This window comes from Fistularia commersonii, chromosome 2 (assembly GCF_037954325.1).
Source record: "Fistularia commersonii isolate RoL2024-O1a breed Wild chromosome 2, RoL_Fcom_v1.0, whole genome shotgun sequence".
Classification (NCBI taxonomy): domain Eukaryota; kingdom Metazoa; phylum Chordata; class Actinopteri; order Syngnathiformes; family Fistulariidae; genus Fistularia; species Fistularia commersonii.
Window position 1 is genome coordinate 12,987,676 of NC_141285.1, and position 20,088 is coordinate 13,007,763.

At 38.9% G+C, this 20,088-nt stretch overlaps 1 protein-coding gene across 1 annotated transcript; it reads left to right on the forward strand.

Annotated features, from left to right (window-relative positions):
* Positions 1-5,460: 5,460 nt before the first annotated feature.
* On the forward strand, positions 5,461-19,773 carry col9a1b (collagen, type IX, alpha 1b). The gene is made up of 32 exons (XM_086161631.1): positions 5,461-5,594; positions 6,135-6,188; positions 6,294-6,329; positions 6,434-6,496; positions 7,880-7,933; positions 8,339-8,374; positions 8,461-8,484; positions 8,582-8,635; positions 9,049-9,102; positions 9,253-9,285; positions 9,384-9,440; positions 9,530-9,583; positions 10,784-10,837; positions 10,944-10,997; positions 11,088-11,141; positions 11,393-11,446; positions 11,561-11,614; positions 11,702-11,755; positions 11,833-11,886; positions 12,526-12,570; positions 12,663-12,716; positions 12,904-12,957; positions 13,045-13,098; positions 13,800-13,871; positions 13,992-14,027; positions 14,137-14,181; positions 14,273-14,305; positions 15,065-15,211; positions 15,891-15,945; positions 17,959-18,147; positions 18,219-18,296; positions 18,378-19,773. The coding sequence occupies exons 1-32, from the start codon at positions 5,523-5,525 to the stop codon at positions 18,572-18,574; spliced, it is 2,028 nt and encodes a 675-aa protein (XP_086017757.1). The 5' UTR covers positions 5,461-5,522; the 3' UTR covers positions 18,575-19,773.
* Positions 19,774-20,088: the final 315 nt, after the last annotated feature.

The following is a 20,088-nucleotide window of genomic DNA, read 5'->3' on the forward strand; positions in this document are numbered from 1 at the left end:
TCCATAGGAAGGGTCAGTGCAAGGTGTTCTACCTTAGTGAGCTAAGGTCGTTTGATGTCGGTAATGGGCTCCTCAAGACCTTCTACCAGTCTATGGTAGCCAGCGCACTCCTCATCACTATAGTGTGCTGGTGGGGCGGTGCCAGGACTGGTTAGGTCAACAGGCTCAACAAGTTAGTGAGGAAAGCCCGCTCAATGATGGGACTGAACCTGGACCATCTTCAGTCTGTAGCTGTGGGGAGGGTGAAGGACAAACCTGGAACTATCCCGGACAATCTTTCCCACCCCCTGCACAATGAGCTGTGGCTGATGGGCAGCTCACTCAGCCAGCGACTCATCCCACCCTGGTGCAGAGCTGAACGTTCCTTTGTGCCCACGGCCATCAGATTGTACAACAGCGGTGTGTAACAACTCTGACTGTCCGGAGTTGTTACCGGCATCTGTTCTAACACAACCTCACTACCTCACCCATTCACATGTGTCATGCCCTAACTTTGTTGTCCATGTTAATCCTTGTTGGCCTCAACCCATTCCCATCCTGCTTATTTTTGTTTATTTCTTGGCATTGCTATTTTCACTCTCTTGATATTCCCCTATCCTTGCTGTTGCTGTTTTGGTTGTCCATTTTCACCCTTGATGTTTTTTTTACCCATTCTGTTGTCCTATTTTATCCTTGATGTTGTTCTCTCTTCTGTCTATTTATTTGTGGATGTTTTTTGCTATCTTCTAATTGTCTCTCTTAATATTTATATTCATATTTATTGATAGCATAACTGCTATGACAAAATAATTTCTCTTATGGGAATCAAAAAGAATATCTTATCTTATCTTATCTTATCTTATCTTATCTTATCTTATCTTATCTTATCTTATCTTATTTTATCTTATCTTATCTTATCTTATCTTATCTTATCTTATCTTATCTTATCTTATCTTATCTTATCTTATCTTATCTTATCGTATCTTATCTTATCTTATGATGTAAAGTTGCTCCCTCTCAAAACCTAAAAGCACAACACACAGTACTATTGTTTGTGGAGGATCTCAGCCATCCTGGCCATGGTGAATTCTTGCCAAAATCTTCTTGTTGTGGCAACTGGACTTGAATTTCTTCACTGGAAGACGTTTCAACACTCACCTGAGAGGCTTCTTCAGTTCTCAAATACTGAACTGAAGACGCCCAGTTACCACAATGAGAAAATTTCAACAAGAATACACAGTGCTATAGGAAATACTTGATTGTGACCGAAATTTTTAGTCCTCACTGTCACAGCGCAAATATCCAAGGTCTTGTACTGTAAGGAAAGAACAACAAAATACATATTCTACAGTAGGTATTTTGTTCAGTTCCAGAGTGGAGTCAAAAGGTAAATAATTTACTTAAAAACATCTGCATGAATAATTTGAAGAATCTGATGCCAGTATGTCTGGGAGTATTCATTCTATATTCATAAGTAGCTTAATACAGTTCTGTGAAATCACTGCTATTTTTAAAGTTATTCAAGGTATATTGTTCTACATGTTTCACTGCTTTGTGATTCCACAATGTCTCTGCAAAGAACTCCAACCCCAGAGATATTAGTCTGTAGAGGCTGTAAATGTGAGATAAAAATAACATGAAGTGACAAAATAATATACATATTTAGATCGTGCAACATTTAAAAAGGTTGCAGCTACAGCTGTGAATGTAGGTCATATCAACTTAAGTGCCAACTACAATATGAGTCAACCCCACACTTTCCAAGTTAAACATGTGTGGAATGTTACTCTGAACTAAAGTTGTATCTATGCCTTCATTTACAATGCCATATTCTTCTTTCGCCACATTTATGGATTGTGTGTTTTTTCTGTTTTAATAATGTATATGGAATTCTTTTAAGTTGCCCCTTTGCAACTGTGTTACCTCTATCATGTTGTACATGCATTCTTAATAGCTACGAGATTCTGTTTCCTATGAGGCATGCATATTATAACTGTCTTATCAAATGATAATATTGTTTTAGTGTCAGTTTTGATAAAAAGTCATCTTCCCTGGAAATTACTATTCTCATATTAAACTTGTGATATGCACCCTGTGTTGGTTCCATAGATTAAACTTTAAACTCATTTAAATTCATTTAAACTTTAAACTTTTAACTCTTCATCCTTTAAACTTTAAAGGATGATGAGTTAAAAATCTGTAAACTATGTGTAAAGATTTGATCAAGAACTTTAACTTCCTGACCAGATGTGTCAACCCAAACAGATCTCGAGTTCAAGTGTTAAAGTGAAGACTACAAACAACCAAAGATAACCTAATGTTTATTCAAGGCAGTGGTACAGCTTTCCAAACACTGAGCCTTTTTCCCCTTCCACAGTACACACACAGACACACTCTCCGACTACTAACAGGCTGCTTTTTCTTTCCATCTTGCAGCTGTGAGACTTTCATCTCCAGTAATTGTTCATTTGGGGTGCAAGTCACTGTGCCCTGATATCAACATCTGGGAGAATCATTTCCCAGAGGGTAAAAAAAGCAAAATGGGCTTAGAAATGAAATGTTTGACATTTACAATGTGTGCCGAGAAAAAAAGGTGACATAATGGTATGTGTTTGCAATTTTCAGAAAGTGGCATCCAGAAAGACTCAATCTAATTCCAATCAAAACTGAAATATAAAATATGGCTAATATTCAAATATGGCATAGTTCACTTCAGAATGTAAACTGCTGAATGAAAGTCCTTTCTACTCCATGGAAAACTCCATGCTTATGTGTATGCTGCAAATCAGACCCTGCATTTTGCTTAACCTACAATGTAGTTGTGATGTTTCAAATAAGGCCCGTGTGTGTGTGTGTGTGTGTGTGTGTGTGTGTGTGTGTCTGTGTGTCTGTCTCTCTGTCTGTCTGTCTGTGCGCATGTACAGATGGTTCTGTGTGTTATTTAGGTGGAAATATACCAGGAAATGTAAAATGGCTGATATATGTACTGCCAAATGACCAACATGTAAAAGTCAAGACAGAAAAAAAGAATAAAAGACATAGCATTCAATTTTCCATGTAAATCTATCTTAAAATGTAAAATAATAAAAATATGTACTGTTTGTTGAGGGGTTGAAGGCAAGTTGAAAAATGGACAACCCTCTGTTATCATGGTAAATCAAAATTCTTCTGAGGACGTAACAATTCTTACATCCTTTTCCTCTTGATATAATGTCCCAATTCCACATTGCTGCGTTGGCAAGAAGATGCGGATTATCTCTTCAGCATGTCGCTTATCAAACAGCCCCAGCATCCAATTTGAGAATGAAAACAAGGTATGCGCTTCTTTCTTAAAACGGGCCTTTAACATGACTTATAAAGGCAGACAGTGACATCTAGTGGATAGAGACGTATAACAGCATGTTACCCTGTCCATGGTCCTGAACCATAATACAGGACGCCACTGCACAATTACATTCCTGCACAGATAAATTGATAAAACGATCAAATACCACACATTACGTGGCACTTGTACGGTGGGAACATTTGAAACAATGTCTATGTAATGTCCCAACATTGCAGAATGCACATCTGGTGCCTTGGTGTGTATGGCACACATGTTGGCACACTTGCCAACTTATTAGGAATGGGGCAGAACTCAAATGGGCGATGAGGTAGGAATAGAAACGATTTGCTATATTTTAGATCAACCTTCCATATGTAGGAGTTTGCATTTGTGGCGGTGTTTCATATGAGCATCAGCACCGTCGACATAAACCTGGAATATACATGAGACGCAGGACGCGATAGAGAAGTAGGCAATCAGAAGCGGACGCTTGTCGCCTTTCATTTCCGATTGTCGGCTGGCGCTCCATGTCGCGCTCCATGTCGCGCTCCATGTCGCGCTCCATGTCGCGCCATATTCGGGCCTCACACAACAGAAAGTCGTGAAAAGTAACGGAGACCCCAGCCACGACGGTTCCACTATATTTATCCGCACAACCAAAGAAAGAACTGCCTGGGTTTTTTTTATTTTTATCATGGGAGTCATGTTAAATTTAGATTTGAGTGATAAAACTGATTGCACCTCATCTTTTATTATATTTTTTATTATATTTTATTATCTTGATGTCAGAAAATTCCAAGATTTTTATTAAGAGAGTGGGCGCACCTTTATGTATTCTATTTTTTTTTCTGTTCAAAAGTACCAAAAGGGTAAGCTTAAAAAAATCACCACCCTAACAAAATGTATGTAGACATATCTAAGATAGAAGCGCAAGGAGTTTTGAAAATTCTCAATCCTCTTAAATTTCTTTAAAACACAATGTCAACATCACATCAACGTTGCCATAACACCAAAAACAGTACCACAAACAAGGCAAGTACGTTATTAAGACAATGCATTTGTAATATAGTATGAATGTATATACTGAGTATGGACATCTTGGGTCTCATCTAGACGCTCAACGTTTGGGAATCCCTGTATTTTATGTCTTTATGTGACGTCGGAGTCAGGATGAGACAAATATTTGGGAATTGTTTGATAAAAAAAAGGGCAGCACACAGACGACAGAATCCTGCAAGGCAGCCGTTCCTTGCAATTATCCTAAGCTATATACCCAATTCTTGGCGCCGTTACGTGCTAATTTATTTATCGCTTTAAACCACAATGTTTCCTTTCTATAAGCCTACACCCCACAGCCATATCTCAAAAATTAGTCCCAAACTGTCCACGTTATTATACAAATTATTATATTATACACGTTAATAGGCACAGGCCTATTTCTGCCTGGTCAATGGAAATGCGGACTGAAAAGCCGCTGAATGAACACAGCCTGTTGTATTTTGGACCCAGTGACGATGTTTGCATCTTAAGATTAACAAGTTTACGCCATCTAAGGTAAAGTTATGAATATATTTTTCCCCTTTTCTGGTATTTCTTTGTTATTTCCCTTTATCTATTTATCAAGTTGCAGATCCAGTCCCACGTGATGCGTGACTCGGAAAAAAACCTGTTATAACCTCCTCACAAGAACATTGGTAAGGAAAGTGAAAACCACGCAATGCCCGATAAAAGGGAAAATAATAATATTACTGCTGTTTCCTCTGAAGTATACCATTCCCGAGACAGATAAGCTCAAATATTAAAGCGCCAAAGTTACCCAAACTGTGTTCGGGTACAAATGGGCAAAGCGGTATTTGATTTCTGGGTCATCATGTCTGTTCTTTTTTTTGTGTGATCTGCACTTTATTATAAATGTCGGTAAAATTTCTATTAAACATTAAATCGAAATAAATTGATGAAACAACCTGCTAGTGCTGCTTTTTAGTGGCGTCTGCGGGGTGCCCCCTCCCCTCACTGTCCCTTCCGTAGCGCCTCCAATCCCCTCCCGTTGGCAGACGGGCATGAATATGCATGAGCCGCTGATGGCTGTGGGTTCTCTGACAGTCTAGATAGCTGGAGTGGATTCACTTGGTTTTTTTTTTTAGTCCGGAGCTCCTTCTACCCAACTAATCCCAGAGAAAGGACTATAACTTTCACCTTTCCTGCCCACGGGGAGATCATGGCTTGGGTCCCCAGCTTTCGAGGGCCACTTCTGCTGTTCCTCTTGCAACTTGTCCTCTGTTCTGCTCAAGTAAGGCTCTGTCTTTTCTCTCTTTGCTTTCTCTTTGTCCCTGCAGACTAATATGACACAGGTGCCAGTGAGTGGTTTCTCGATGGTCATATCAGATACCACGACTGATTTGATTTTACCTGTTACCTGAAGGTTGGAATTCTTGTAATTTGCCAGTTTGTATAATATCCTGTTTAACCCTCTTATTATGTTATGGGTCAATTTGACCCATTGGGTCAATGGGTGAAATGGGTCAAATTGACCCTTAACATAATAAGAGGGTTAAGAAAAGGGGTTGCGGGGATGGAGTTATACTTTTCTTTTGTAACATCTAATCTGTCAAATACTGGCCATTTTCAACAAAATGAAGTCATATCCACAGGACAATTTACAGGAATGCCAAGAAAGTTAAGTCCTCTTGCCATGCACAATAAAAAGGTGCACCTGTTCCCTACTTATAGTTTTCCTAAGTGTAGCCCAGAAGATATAGGAGTATTAATTTCTCACCAGATGTTCGGTTATTCAGTTGGTTTTATTTGGTTTACATTTTTTCCCTCTCAGAGGAGCCAAGGCCCTTCTGGACCTGCAGGTGTCCCAGGAATTGATGGCATCGATGTAAGTCATCTGAGTTCTACATCCAGCCCACACTACATATCATGTAAGAAAGGCTTCGCTGGTAGTGAAATATGTGGGGCTGAACATATATCTTTTGTGTTTTAGGGTGAAAGAGGAGCAGATGGAGTGGACGGTCCTCCTGTAAATATAAACTTTGTGACAATTTTAAATAATGTATCACACAGCTTTTTTTTATCATGCAGCTTTTCATTTACCACCACCTTAATGTGAAATCTTGATTTTAGGGACCTGATGGAGATCTAGGTAAACCTGGGTCTTCTGGATTACCTGGAATTCCTGGGAATGATGTAAGTATTCTTCATAGTACATTATTTGCATTTGTTGCAAATTTGATCACAATTGGTTCTTGGTGTAAAATCCTGGGCAGAATGGGGCTGGATCTCAGGTGATCCTCCCACCATGTAGGTCACATTCACAAGTATTTGTTGTATGGGATGGGTCAATGAAAAGAGAGATTTAGCAAAGGATATTGGTGATATGTGTGAACAAATGTGAGGAATTTATCAAAGTGGTTGGGATAGTCTGATATTATGATTAAATGAAGGTTTATTGATTAAAAAAAAAAAACAACCTTAACTTCGGTTCAAATGATAGATACAGACACTAACAAAAAACAACTTAAGGCTAATTAGATCCTCTGCAACTCTTTTCTATCATTAACTGACTATTGCAAACCATTGGGGCATGTGTTACATACTATTCATTCATTTTTTGCTCATATTGTAAGTAGTTGACTGGGGTTTTGCCAACAATAGTGGCTTTGTTTGACTGGATGAATTTGGTATCTCTAGCTGAGAATCCACAAAGGAGTGTGGAATGATTTCTTTCAGCTGGTTTGTTTGAAATGAGCCAAAGGAATGTTGCCCTGTGCTTGGTCTGCAGTCTGCAAGGTTTGCCCTCTCCCCTGCCGCTGACTCCTTTATTGACCTCTTTCTGAATGCCTTGGACTTTTGTGTGTTTTTACAAAAATGCTGTGCAAGGATAATATATAAAAATGCAAAAATACATTTCATTGGCTGTATGGATAATAATCAAGACAGCAAACTTCTGTGTCAGTTCGAAGAGAACTTATACATTCCGGCTTGCCTTTGGTCAAAAAAGATTTAAATGAATTAAACTTGATCATTTTGTCGAATCTTAAAAGGTTTCACCAGTGTTGAATATACTGTATGTAAAAGCCAATTTCCCAGAGGTTTTCATGGACTAAAGTATAAAAACAAAACAAGTATAAACTCTGTCTCTACAAATGATAAACCACATATGTTACCTGGGAGTAGATAAATATTGTGAACTCTCCTCAATGCCAGTCGTTCTCTTATTATAAAGTCATGCAGTTAAAAATGTTATAAAGTAGCTGAAATCTAAGCATTGACTATAGAGTAAATGACTGACTTGAAGCTGCAGCTCAGAGTAAATTCAGAGGGTTAGTGAGGTTAATCCCTTTTATTAACAATAACAATGGACCTCCCATTCGGTGTATGTTGTGATGATGTAATATAATATGGTCTAATGGTGAATTAAAAAAGTCATGGAAACTTGTAGAAAGATCTTGGACTGAACAGAGTAGAGCCATGGATCTTGTTGTCCTGCTGCTTATATAAGGTAAATCATACTGAAAGGCGAGACAATGTTTATCAAGACTAGCTAATTCTGATATCGCTCCTCGGCAGGGTTTGACCGGCCCAATAGGAGATCCGGGGCCTGATGGTCCTCTTGGACAGAAAGTAAGTGACAAATGAGCCTTTGCCTCCCTGCTTCAAAGATTATCAGTGAAATGGTGCCAAGCTGCTTTCCAGTGTTTTGGCAAAGCAATGAGAGCTGTGATGCATGAACCAATTCCACATGACAAATTAGACTTAATCCTGCAAGTTTTCTGCATAATCTCTGCAGGGAATGAAGAACCCAAATTACTTCTTATTAGGCTAAACATTGCTGGGTCAAGTGTGCCCACCTCAGTCTTGTGATGAGCTTGTGATGAGGAATTTTAACTCTGACCATCTACAGTCTCACGCAGCTTACTTTTGCAAAACTTCTCTCTCAACGAACAAAATAGGCAAAGACCCTAACTATAGCATGTTTGTGGTATTAGTTATACTAAGTCTATGTGACATATATTCATTTGTTCTCAGGGTGAACCTGGAAAAGTTGGACCTCGTGGGGCTGCAGTGAGTTATCTAGTTATCTAGTTAACAAGTTACTTAAAATTAAACTGTTATAAACACTGATTTCTAATATAATTATTACTCCTTAGGGTGTTGGGCGTGATGGACCCCCGGTAAGATGCAAATATTGATTTGTTTTTATTACTATTACAATATTTCCATTTACTATTTAAATAGAGTTAGAATCTCATGTATATCTTCCTTCAACAGGGTCCACCAGGGCCAGGAGGTCTTCCGGGTGAGGTGGGAAAAGTTGGGCCACCTGTGAGTACATCTATTGAAATTAACCGTTTCGATGTTTGAATTAAATACTCAAAGTAAAGAACATAGCCACTAAAACTATTTACGGGAATTGTGACTTGTTGGCAGCCGAGTTAGTGGACAGTTTTTTTACGTTTGGGTGTCAGGCCAAATTGATGTTTCAAATCTAGACAGGTTTGAATAGAGCCTGGAAATGTTCTGTAATCCTAAGACACACCGTCTGTTTACATGGTGCAAATATACTGAACAGCACTCGTGCGCACAGACACAGATGCAAACACACATAGATCATGTCAGTATAACAGTTAGTGGTCTATTGTGAATTCAATAAAAACAAAAAGTAAAAAGAAAACCAAAACCAAAAATTGTGCATTCATTCTCTATGTGTAGTCTGTGAGTGATGTCTCTCACCACAGGGGCCGATGGGAGTGAGAGGGCCACAAGGACCTCGTGGGCCAGTGGGCCCCAGAGTAAGTGACTTTCATTTCACCTCTCGAGTATAATTCATAAAAAAAAAGATAATGTGAAAAGAAGATGGTTGAAAAAGCTCATATACACAGATTGTCTTTGCTTTGCATGTGATGGTGATAATTTAGTTGAATATTTTCTCTCAAATTCAGGGGGCAACAGGGATGCTGGGAAGTGCTGACCTGGTAAAGCAATGCTCTATTAAGATTACGTTATTTTTGTTGTTTTGGGATATAGAATTATATATAAATAACTATTCCCTAACACTTATGCCGTTTTCTAGTGTCCAAACTCTTGTCCACCGGGAACCCCTGGACATCCTGGCCTCCCAGGCATGAAGGTAAACTAAAGGGACACATTTTGTGACCTAAATAATTATGTAGGATGTCATTAAAATTACACTTTTCTTTCCTCTTTCTCTGCTTTCAGGGTCACAAAGGGGTAAAAGGTGAACCTGGGGAACCTGGGAAACAAGGACACAAGGTAAAATACTGCTGAAATAAAAAAAAAGGTTTGCAAGCCTGCAGCCAAGCTTGTATGATGATATCAACATAGCAAATTCAAACGCATGCAGTTACGTCAAGAGACATTTTTCCACAATATTGCACACGAGACAAAAATATACATGGCTTCAGAACCTCCCCTGAGAATGAAGACCTTACATTGTGACAGACATAGTGATTGTGCTGGTCTTTATCAAGAAGAAGTGACACATGTCTGCATGTAATACCACTGACTCTTTGTAATGCACAGAATGTGATTTATGAGAAATGATGTTAAAGCACAACTACCCTTTCCCTGTAATGTGCCCAAGCACTATATAAATGGAAATTAGTCAGGGCCTATCCCCCCTTATCGCCCCAAGCAGGATATGATTTAGTTTCAGTCGGAGATTCATCCCTGAGAATGCTTTTGTCCTTCAGTGAAACTTTCATTTGAGGGAGCTTTCACCTGTTTCCCATTTTAAAAAAAACAAAACAGCTGAAATTGAGACATTTAAAGTTTACTATAAAAGGACCACATGTTCTGCTAGGTCTGAAACTATCCAATAACAGTCCATCATTTCTGGAGAACAAAAACTTGGATTAATTTATTTTTACACATTTTTTTAAATGTGTCTGCGTGATCTTTGACACAAAAGATTGATCCTTTAGATGATTAATCGCTATAGAAATTACATGTACAGTACCTTATAACAATATCAGTGATTTATTTTCACATGAAGCGCAAAAAATGACAAGACAAAGCAAGATGAGACAAAGATGTCCTGTAATTTCACAGATGAAGAAATGAAGACACACCTTTTTAATAATTGAAATGTTTGGCTGCTTTAAGCTTTCTCTCTCTTTTTTGAGAATGTTTTTGATTGAGATAATAGAATTATGCCGATCTTAGAACACGCTAAGAATCGGTATTTTCTCTCTGTTACTGCATTTGCCATTGTGTTCATATGTCATTAAAAAAGATGAAAAGTCTTAATCCCAAAGTGTATGATTTTTTTCTTTCCAGTAATCCTTTAAAATGGTTATTGTGCACATATAGAGATCGCTGCCCCATTTCTAGCAGCTGCTATTTGAATGCCTTTGCAAAAATGTAGCTATGATGAAATCGCAGTTGCCATGGTTGTCCACCTCTCTAACCCTTTATTGCTACTAATATTCTGTCTTTTCTTCGTAAATCCAGGGTGAAGAAGGAGATCAGGGAAGTCCAGGGGAGGTTGGCGCTCAGGGACCAACGGTTAGATTCTGAAGCTTTCATCATTACAGATTATTCTTTGCCTTGTCAGGCTCTCTCTACTTCTAGTTGCCAGGGTAATCGTTGTTGGTTGTTGTTGTTGTTTTAGGGCCCTCAGGGAATCCGCGGAGCCACAGGGATGATTGGTCCTAAGGGAGAGACGGTAATCATTTTTATGATTTCAAGCAATACCTGTTACATAATTCATAAACTGCCAAATTGGAATTAGCTCATCAACTGTAATATCTTGCAGGGACCTCGAGGTCCTGATGGAGATCCTGGTCCCCAGGGTGTTGCAGGGGCAACCGTAAGATTTTATTTCCTTTTGTCTAATTTTTTTTCATTTTTTCAATCAATATTAGCACCAGCATATGCATCGGTTATTCCTCTACACGTGCAACCACATACATGTTTACACAAATCCAAACTAAACAGACAAATATATGTGTTGGATAACTATCTAGTTCACACTGGTGGGACAAAAATTGTGATTGTTTCCACAATTTGAAAGAAAGTGCAGTTTCATTAATCAGTCGCTCTTCTGCTCCACTATTTTAGGGGGATCAAGGCCAGAGAGGTGTGAGGGGCGAGCTTGGGCCCAAAGGTCTAATGGTAAGTTGGTAGATTATGCTGGTCATCAAGACTGTTTTTCAAATAAGACAAATGTTGATTCAAAGGATTTGGCTTCAACACTTTTCAGATAGTTGTGTTGTTTTCTTCTGTAAGGGTACTCAAGGGCCCAGAGGAATCACAGGTCTTCCAGGTCCCAAAGGAGAAGCTGTAAGTTTACGATCATATAATGAATAAGATGTATATGCTCTTTCATGTTGTGAACTAATTAATTTGATCTACCCTTTTTCTTGCCAGGGGTTACCAGGTGTGAATGGCCGTGAGGGTATTCCTGGGATGCCAGGAGCAAAGGTATAGAGATGCAGTCCCAGTTTGTAGTAATAGGAAAATAATCATCTTCATTTTTGTCGCTTTGTTTTTGCCCACAGGGAGACATAGGAAAGCCAGGGCTTTCTGGAGAGGTTGGGCTTCAGGGGCTTCCTGTGAGTATGACTTTTTGACCTGTCAAGGGTACCTCTTATATAAGGTAAAACATACTGAAAGGCTAGATGGTACTAGAGGATATTAGATGCACCCAGAAAACCTGAATAAGCGTTTCTGTATCAGAAGAAACCGATATTCCTCATGTGCAGTACCTAAATAATAACCTCCACATTGGCTTTTGGATAGAACAAAACACTAATTATCTTTTTTTTCATAAAAATACAACAAAATTTGCTATTGCATATTTGCTATGAGTTATCTTTTAAATAAAATACCTGAATCGCTCTCGTCATTATTTTCTGTACAAAACATGTTATGCTATGATAAATTAATTGCTGCAGACAGAACTTAGCAAACCTTTCATTTTACCAATCTGTGATGAGCTTACTAAAAGCCTATGATGACATAGCCTTGGCAACAAGACTAACCTGACAGTGGTAAAATGAACAAAAAATGAACATTAACATTTCTTAAATTTTGAGAGATTACCTGATTTAAATGCTGAATACACCATCAAGCTTCTGTTTTAAGTAGGTAGCTTGTATGGGTCAGTGGCTCAGGGAATTTTTTTAACCACACCTTGTTTTGCATTGCAGTGATAGTATTATATCTCATGTTTTCCTTTTCCCTTGTTTTAGGGTTTGCCTGGATCACCTGGATCAAAAGGACTTAGTGGCCCAAAGGTTTGTTTGATCACTGGTTTAAATAAGCTGTTATATTTCACATTAATTTCTTAATTCAAGACAGAAAACTAAGGGCTTCTTTCTTCACTCAGGGAGATTCTGGTCAATCAGGTTTCCCAGGAACATTGGGTTCAGCAGGCAAAACAGTGCGTATCAATATCCCTTGTGAATTTAATCCGAGCATTTCGATCCATGGATATAACTTCACAGTGTTAAAAACATCATTGTGTTAATTGCTCATTTGACCATTTTAGTATACTGTATATCAGTAGGATAGCTTTGAATTTGTGGTCATCTGCTGTTTCATTGGTAAATATTACTGTTACTCCCCAGGGTGAACGTGGAGAACAGGGAGAGTTAGGGCCGTCTGGCCCAATTGGTGAACCTGTGAGTAATGCCCTGACTGTTTAAAAAAAAACCAATCTATATTTCAAAACAAACCCTGTTCCCTAACAGTTATCTTCCTAAATGCAGGGTGATGCGGGTGAACAAGGGCCAGTAGGTCCAGCTGGCAAACCAGGTGCAAGGGTAAGATGATGTCTATCAACACACACAAAATTCAGTTTAGATTTTGTCATCTATTTAATTGGCCCCACAAAATTTACCATTAAAATTGTGGCAGGCCTTTTGTTTGTTCATATTTATAAAATTATATGTTTTTGAATGAAATGTTATAAATTCATATTTATAAAATGCATATTCTACTGTAAGTAGTAGAAAATGATAGTTAAAGATGGAATGTAAAGATGATCCACAAAAAAACTGCACCTACATTTGAGACACGGAATGAAAAAATGCAGAAATCGAGGAAAGCCACCTGCACCGGGCATATTCCTCACTGTTTTTTTCCACTGGAAGCTTTTTTATAATGGGCCCAGACTGGATCTCACTCAAGAAGTATTTTCACAGTAAGGAGAGACCACAAAGCAGCAGGCTGAAAAAGCTCTCTGTTCCCCTGACATTCCTCAGACAGTGGGTCAGTGATCAAAGAGCAGTGTGAGATGAACACTGCAAAGAGAATAAACTGCTATTCGCAACCATGTTACATTTTAATTACGTGCCCAATATTGAGGATACTTTACCTCATATCCCCTGCTTTCTGCCCAAAAGTCTAAATTGTATGCATTCTTATTGAATATTATGCGCTATCAGTAACTTAAATGCAGTTTGAATATTTTTTTTGACAAGCTATTATTCGGAGGCATGCTCTTTTTTTGTTCTTGTTGTAGGGACCCAAAGGTGATCCTGGGCTTCCTGGTCTTCCCGGCCCTCCTGGTGTGCCTGGGGTGAAAGGAGAGAGGGTAAGAGCGTGCAGTAACACAACTATTTTTAGATCAAGGAATTATTTTTGTTCAGGTAGAATCGGTTGACTCAATTTTGCTTCTGTCTTTAGCGTTATTTGTTTTTCTGGTTTATTACAGGGTGATCGTGGAGAACCTGGACCAAAGGGAGAACAGGTTAAAATCTCATGTCAAATGATTGTTTTGTTGATTAACAGCAATTTAACATTTCAAAAACACGTATGTTGCCTTGCATGAATTACTGAAAAAAAATCTATTTTCATAGGGTACCCAAGGGGATGAGGGCAACCCCGGAGAAAAAGGAGATTCTGTAAATTATTCCGCTAATACATTACAAATAATGAACATTTCTGCTCACGGGGAACATGCAGTTCATCATGTTTCTATCATTTGTCTCATAGGGTGAATCAGGGGAGCCTGGTCCTAAGGGAGAGGTGAGTAAAGAATGTAAAACTATATGATTCAATCAAGGTTTGAATCTGTTGATTATACAACTGCTTAAATACACAAATATATTTTGACATTTGCTCCACAAGAACACAAGGAAAAAAAGGACATACATACATACATTAACATATTAGTAAATTCCAGCTATTTTAATGGCACTTTCAACTGAATGGACAACAATGGTGTCCAAATCTAATCCAAACTAAGAGGTCTAGCTGTGATGGATGTCCCCAAAAAAAGAAATATTGTTACACTTTCTACCTTTAATACAAATCTCAGAATCAATACCTTTTTCCCTCCCTGGTTTCTGTGTTTTCTGATAAAGCATTTGCAAGTCTGTTTTGCATTTTCAGAATATAATAAAACATTTATTTGACAATGGTCGATAAGAAAACATTTGCAATATTTCCATAAGGTTGGGATGGCCTCAGGTCACTCTTGTCTGTAGTAGTTTTCTGCCAAGATTATAATTTGTTTGCAAATGTATGAAGCCATAGCACTACAATCAAATAACGAGCTGCCTTGGTCAATTAAATAATATTTTAAGATTAAAATTGTTGTTGATCTCAAAGCAGTCCTTCGGATTGCCTCAGGTTACCCCTCAGGCTACATTTTGGACATGTATAACACACACAAACAGTGTAGAGGAGGCCTGGATGGAACTATTTACAGTGAAGCAATAACATGTCTTACATGCAGTGTTTCCAGTTACTAAATTCTCTCCTGGTACTTTATTGTCTTTGAAGTTTGGTGTTCCTGGCGAGGTTGGAAGAAGAGGCCCTGAGGGAAGTCGAGGTCAACCTGGCATTGAAGGGCCTCCTGGCACACCTGGACCACGAGGAATGCAGGGAAACAGAGGTTCACCTGGAGTCAGAGGAAGTCAAGGTCCTGCGGTATGTCTATGAAAAAAACACATCAAAATATCCGCAATCTTTTAATATCTAATTTCTCTGCTGAGGTCACACACACACACGCACACACACAAACACACACACACACAAACACACACACACACACACACACACGCACACACACACACACACACACACACACACACACAAACACACACACACAAAAGGAGCACAATGGAACTAAGGCTCAGTGTACGCAAAAGCATAATCACTCTGATACCTCACGTATGTTCAAGTGGGGATAAACATTGTTTCTGTGCTCTTCCTGACAGAGCTTTTTCCTTCTCATCATGCTAATTGATACAAATTCATATTTACATTTGTAATCAAATATTTCCAGGACCAAATCCTATGCTGAATTTTTACTGTTTATTGTTCTAGTGGGTTTATAGAACTTTTCCTCATCCAGATGAGTGAAATTCCAACTACTTTGACCCTTAAGTAACAATAAGTCTACTTTCTAACTTTACCAGAGTGCACTACACATTTTACAAGCACAAACATAATGTATATACAGATGGTTGTGAGCTGTAAAAGTCAATCAGCAATACTCTCATAACAGTCAAGCCATTAAAAGTATTGGATTATTTCAACTTGATAACAACACTGAGTCTTGATATAGCAATCTGTCATGAAATATATCATGCCATCATTTTTCCAGGGCAAAGAGCCAAGTGATCAGCACATCAAACAAGTTTGTATGCGAGTCATGCAAGGTAAGAACTGATAAGCCCCTAACCCATTTATCATTCACTTGTGCCTCATTTATGAATCTCTCCCAGAAGGCCTCCTCATAGAACCACACACGGAGCCTCGCTTCTGTTGTCTCGTTGATCTGGGTCATTGCTGAATACTCTTAAGTTCAGAAGGGAATGTCTCATAATCTAAACATGAAATAAGCTTCAGACTCTGTTTGTTTGATGGATGAAAGATTCCTTTTTCAAGCTTTACAAATGTTTCACTGAAGATATAACCTCTATTCGCTTCATTCTTTGGACTTGCATCTTCACAGCTCATCTCCTATACTCATTACTTTTTTATGGCAGATGTGCTGAAATATTCATTTCACCTCCAGCAGACCTATACTTCTACGCTTCAAGCAAAAGAGTCTGCCTGAGAAAGAAATCTTAAAAAGGAACCGCCAAGTAACAGCATGAATTTTCACCAGGAGTCAGAAAACTGGAATTTTAAGTACAAATACCATGTAGCAATGAGCCGCAGGAGATTAATATCGATTCTTTGTACCATGAACATACATTTTCTGTCAAAGATTGCTTGAAATAAGAAGTATTATCTCTTCCCTGGACAATTTACCAAATTTTCACTAAAAAGCTTGCAAAACAGGAGGAGCTCAAGGGAAATGATGGCCATAGTTTTACTGTGCTCTGTTCCACCCCGGAGTGAGTTCCGAGTTATGTGATGGAAAAGTGATTGAGAAGAAGTAGCAGTGTGCTACAGTGCGCTGTTGTAATTAAGTCTTAATGCTGGTGAAATGCTTTAACAGCAAGGCTTCTACAATTTTACGCAGATCTAAGAGAGATTGTTCTGACACCAACTTTTTTCACTGACAGAAACATACCTTTCTAACAGCTTCTTCAGTCTTGTCTCCCACTTCTCCAGCAGACTGTGATGAAAACATTGCTCATGCAAACATAGTGTGGTAGATGGTCTTTAGCAGAGGTCTGGACACACCAAAGGACTTCATTCTTCTCCTCAGATATAGGCAACTTTGGCCTTTTTGTACAGTGTCTTATTGTTCTACAGCCAGTCCAGCGTATTAAGCTGTGCATGTTGGTACTTGTACTGATTCACCATTTGCACCATCCAAACTCTTGGTGTTCCCCCCTGTAATCTGGGATGTTCAACTATAGAAGTCTGTCTTTATTCCCCTTGACTTGGTGATACCGATCAACAAGTTAAAATGATAGAAGTCCTTGATGGCCTTCCTGTATTCTTGTTTGTTCTCCTCTTAACCAGAAACAACTGTCATCAGAGAGCTTGAGGTGACAGTGACTTGAAGTGTGTCTGAAGTCTGCTTTGTAATGAGTGACAGGAAGAACGAGAGCATTGCATCCTGTGGAAATTCTGTGCTACAGTTCCTGTGCCAAAGAGCAACTCCATCAGACATACAACCATGGAGTCTAACATAGTATGAACTGGTGCTGAGGACATTAATGGTCTATGCACTCAGTTGGCTGTGGACTCTTGCTTGCTTGCTCTCTTCCTGAGGATTGTTGGCAGAACAGTGTTAAAGTAATCAAAGATGTAAAGCACATGACTATTTCTGCTGTTTTAAGATGGTTGAAGGACATGCCAAGCAGGTGGCGTAGATGGTAGTGTCATCTACTGTAATGCAAACAGGGTGCATACTGCTTTTAGCTCAGGAGGCATTGGTGGTGTTTGAGTGTTAAATTTACCATGGTCTTCTCCATGTAGTGCCCTGAGTGCCAGCTTCATAGTGATTGGGCTACTTGTCTTTATTGAGGGTTTTGAGTTGAGGTTCACATTACACAGAGGAGAAATGAGTTGTTTGCTTAACATGGGATGAAAGAAGGGTCTGGAACCACTGCCAGCATTCCATTTCTTTTTTACGCTTTCAGAAAATACAGTTTAATACCATGCTTTTGTTTTTTTAATTAAAAACTATGCATGCAACAGTTGCTTAGGTGCCGTATCAGCAGTTTGTGATTCATCATTTTCCTCATTTTCTCTCTATTGTCCTCCAACAGAGCAGTTGGCCCAGTTAGCTGCAAGTTTAAGGAGGCCAGAGTCTGGAGTAGCTGGTCTACCAGGAAAACCTGGGCCTCCAGGGCCTCCTGGACCTCCAGGAGACAATGGCTTCCCTGGGCAGGCAGGATCCAGAGGCCTTCCAGGACTGAAAGGACCGCCTGGAGCTCTTGGCTTAAAAGGCCCCAAAGGTATTGTATTTTCATGTATCTCCATTTCGTTCCATAAATGCCCAGCCTTCATGTTATAATCGGTTTTGCAGGTGAAATGGGTGATAGGGGTTCCAGAGGAATGACTGTGCGAGGACCCAAAGGTCAGCCAGGAGCCCCAGGACCTTCAGGTGAATAGATTTTTTTTACATTCTGCTTTTTTGTTTTAAATATGATGAGAAGACTATCCCAACGAGCTATTTTGATGGTAGGTGAGCCGGGCAAACCTGGGTATGGTCAAGATGGGCGAGATGGACAGAGGGGACCTCCAGGGCGTCCAGGTCAGTCCGGTGTACCAGGGCCCCCTGGTTCAGCTGGACCTAATGGATACTGTGACCCATCAGCCTGCAACCTCCAGTCAGGGGCTGCTCATCAGTCTCTGGATGTGAAGGGACCTGCTGGCAACTAAGATGGAGTGGTGGAGACAGAAAGACTGTTGGACTATCCCCTTGAGCATACAACATTTTTCACACCTTCATCTCAGGAGCTGTGGTTTGTGGTGCCTCCGATCAATTAACCCCTTGTCTCAGAAGTGTTTTGTGTCGGCTACATCTCCCTCAGAAACAGTATGCCTCTTCAAGTTGTCAAAACCTCAAAACACTTTTTCTGGGTCGCAAAAATTTGGCTTCTCTATATTTTTTTGCCTGAGAAAAACTTTCAGTGAGATGCTCTGACATTTCTGTAATTAAATAAGAAGGCCAGAACATTCATCTGACTCTTTTTGCACCTGTCTACATTTTCTTCTTGCGCTCCCTATTTACACCAATTTCTGAAGTAAAAGCCCCTCTACTTTCTCGCAGAACATTTTGAAATAGTCCATAAAATAAGGTTCAGGAACATGTTGTTTTTTCAAACTTATTACCTGCTGTATGTCATGATGTACCTAAGATAAACCTACTGAAAGCCGCATCTTTCAAAGTATTTTCATGAATGGTCACCCTTTCAGCTTCTCATTTCAAAATAAAACAAGGAGAGAGGGTGAAACTGTCAAGTCATACTGACTTCAGCGTGTTGTAAATCTGTAAAAATATTTGAATTGTGGTTGATTATTTTCCTACAAAACATGTGACATTTGCCTCAGTGTACAGAATAACAGAGTAATGGAGGTATATTTTAATAATAAAGGACATTCTCATTAATGTGACAATTTAAAAAAACCCACACAATTCTGTGCTTATTTATTTTGGATTGTAGTATCAGTCTTGTGTCATTTCACAACTATGAGAAGGCACACAAAGTCCGACATTTCCTTTTTTAATTATTTTTTTAATCTAACCTCCGAAACAATACATATTTTACACTTTAAAGTTCTTTAACTCGCTGTCCTGGAGATTTTAGATTATCATGGGCTAGATAATACAGCATACACTGTGCATTTGTTCTCACGACCTGTTGTACACGATGGAGGTTATCCAGTTGTCATCCAATTGTTTATTTTCTGAGCATTTCAAAGACAAATGTTCTACGTTTTTATGAGACGGTTTCTCTGATCATACTAAAACTATAGAATAATAATGAAAAACTCCAGCACAGCTAAACAGAGACCATTCAGATTATTTTCTCACCTGCTGTTCCAAAGGACAAGAATAAAGATTGACATTTAAAGAAGACTATAACTATCTATCGTCTTTCAATTTATTTGTGTATACTTCGTAAAAACTTGGAATGAAACAAAATGAATCAATTAATTAAACTGATTATAAATGCCTGGGGCTAGCTGTAGCCCCGATTAATGTAGGATGATGGCCTGGAATAACCGTGATAACAAAAATGATAATTATTTATGAAGTTAGTGCTATACAAAGTGCCATCTCCTGTTCTCGATTTACATATGAACAGTGAAATATTGTTATATATATACACACTGTATATATCTATATGCGTGTGTTTTTCATGGTTTTCTTGTTAATATGCATACAGTAT

Excerpts from the sequence above, each read along its gene's own strand:
- col9a1b (XM_086161631.1), top strand. The coding sequence starts at position 5,523 with ATGGCTTGGGTCCCCAGCTTTCGAGGGCCACTTCTGCTGTTCCTCTTG. Across the intron at positions 7,934-8,338 it reads ATGGTCCTCTTGGACAGAAA|GGTGAACCTGGAAAAGTTGG; the intron begins GTAAGTGACAAA and ends ATTTGTTCTCAG. Across the intron at positions 12,717-12,903 it reads TGGGTTCAGCAGGCAAAACA|GGTGAACGTGGAGAACAGGG; the intron begins GTGCGTATCAAT and ends GTTACTCCCCAG.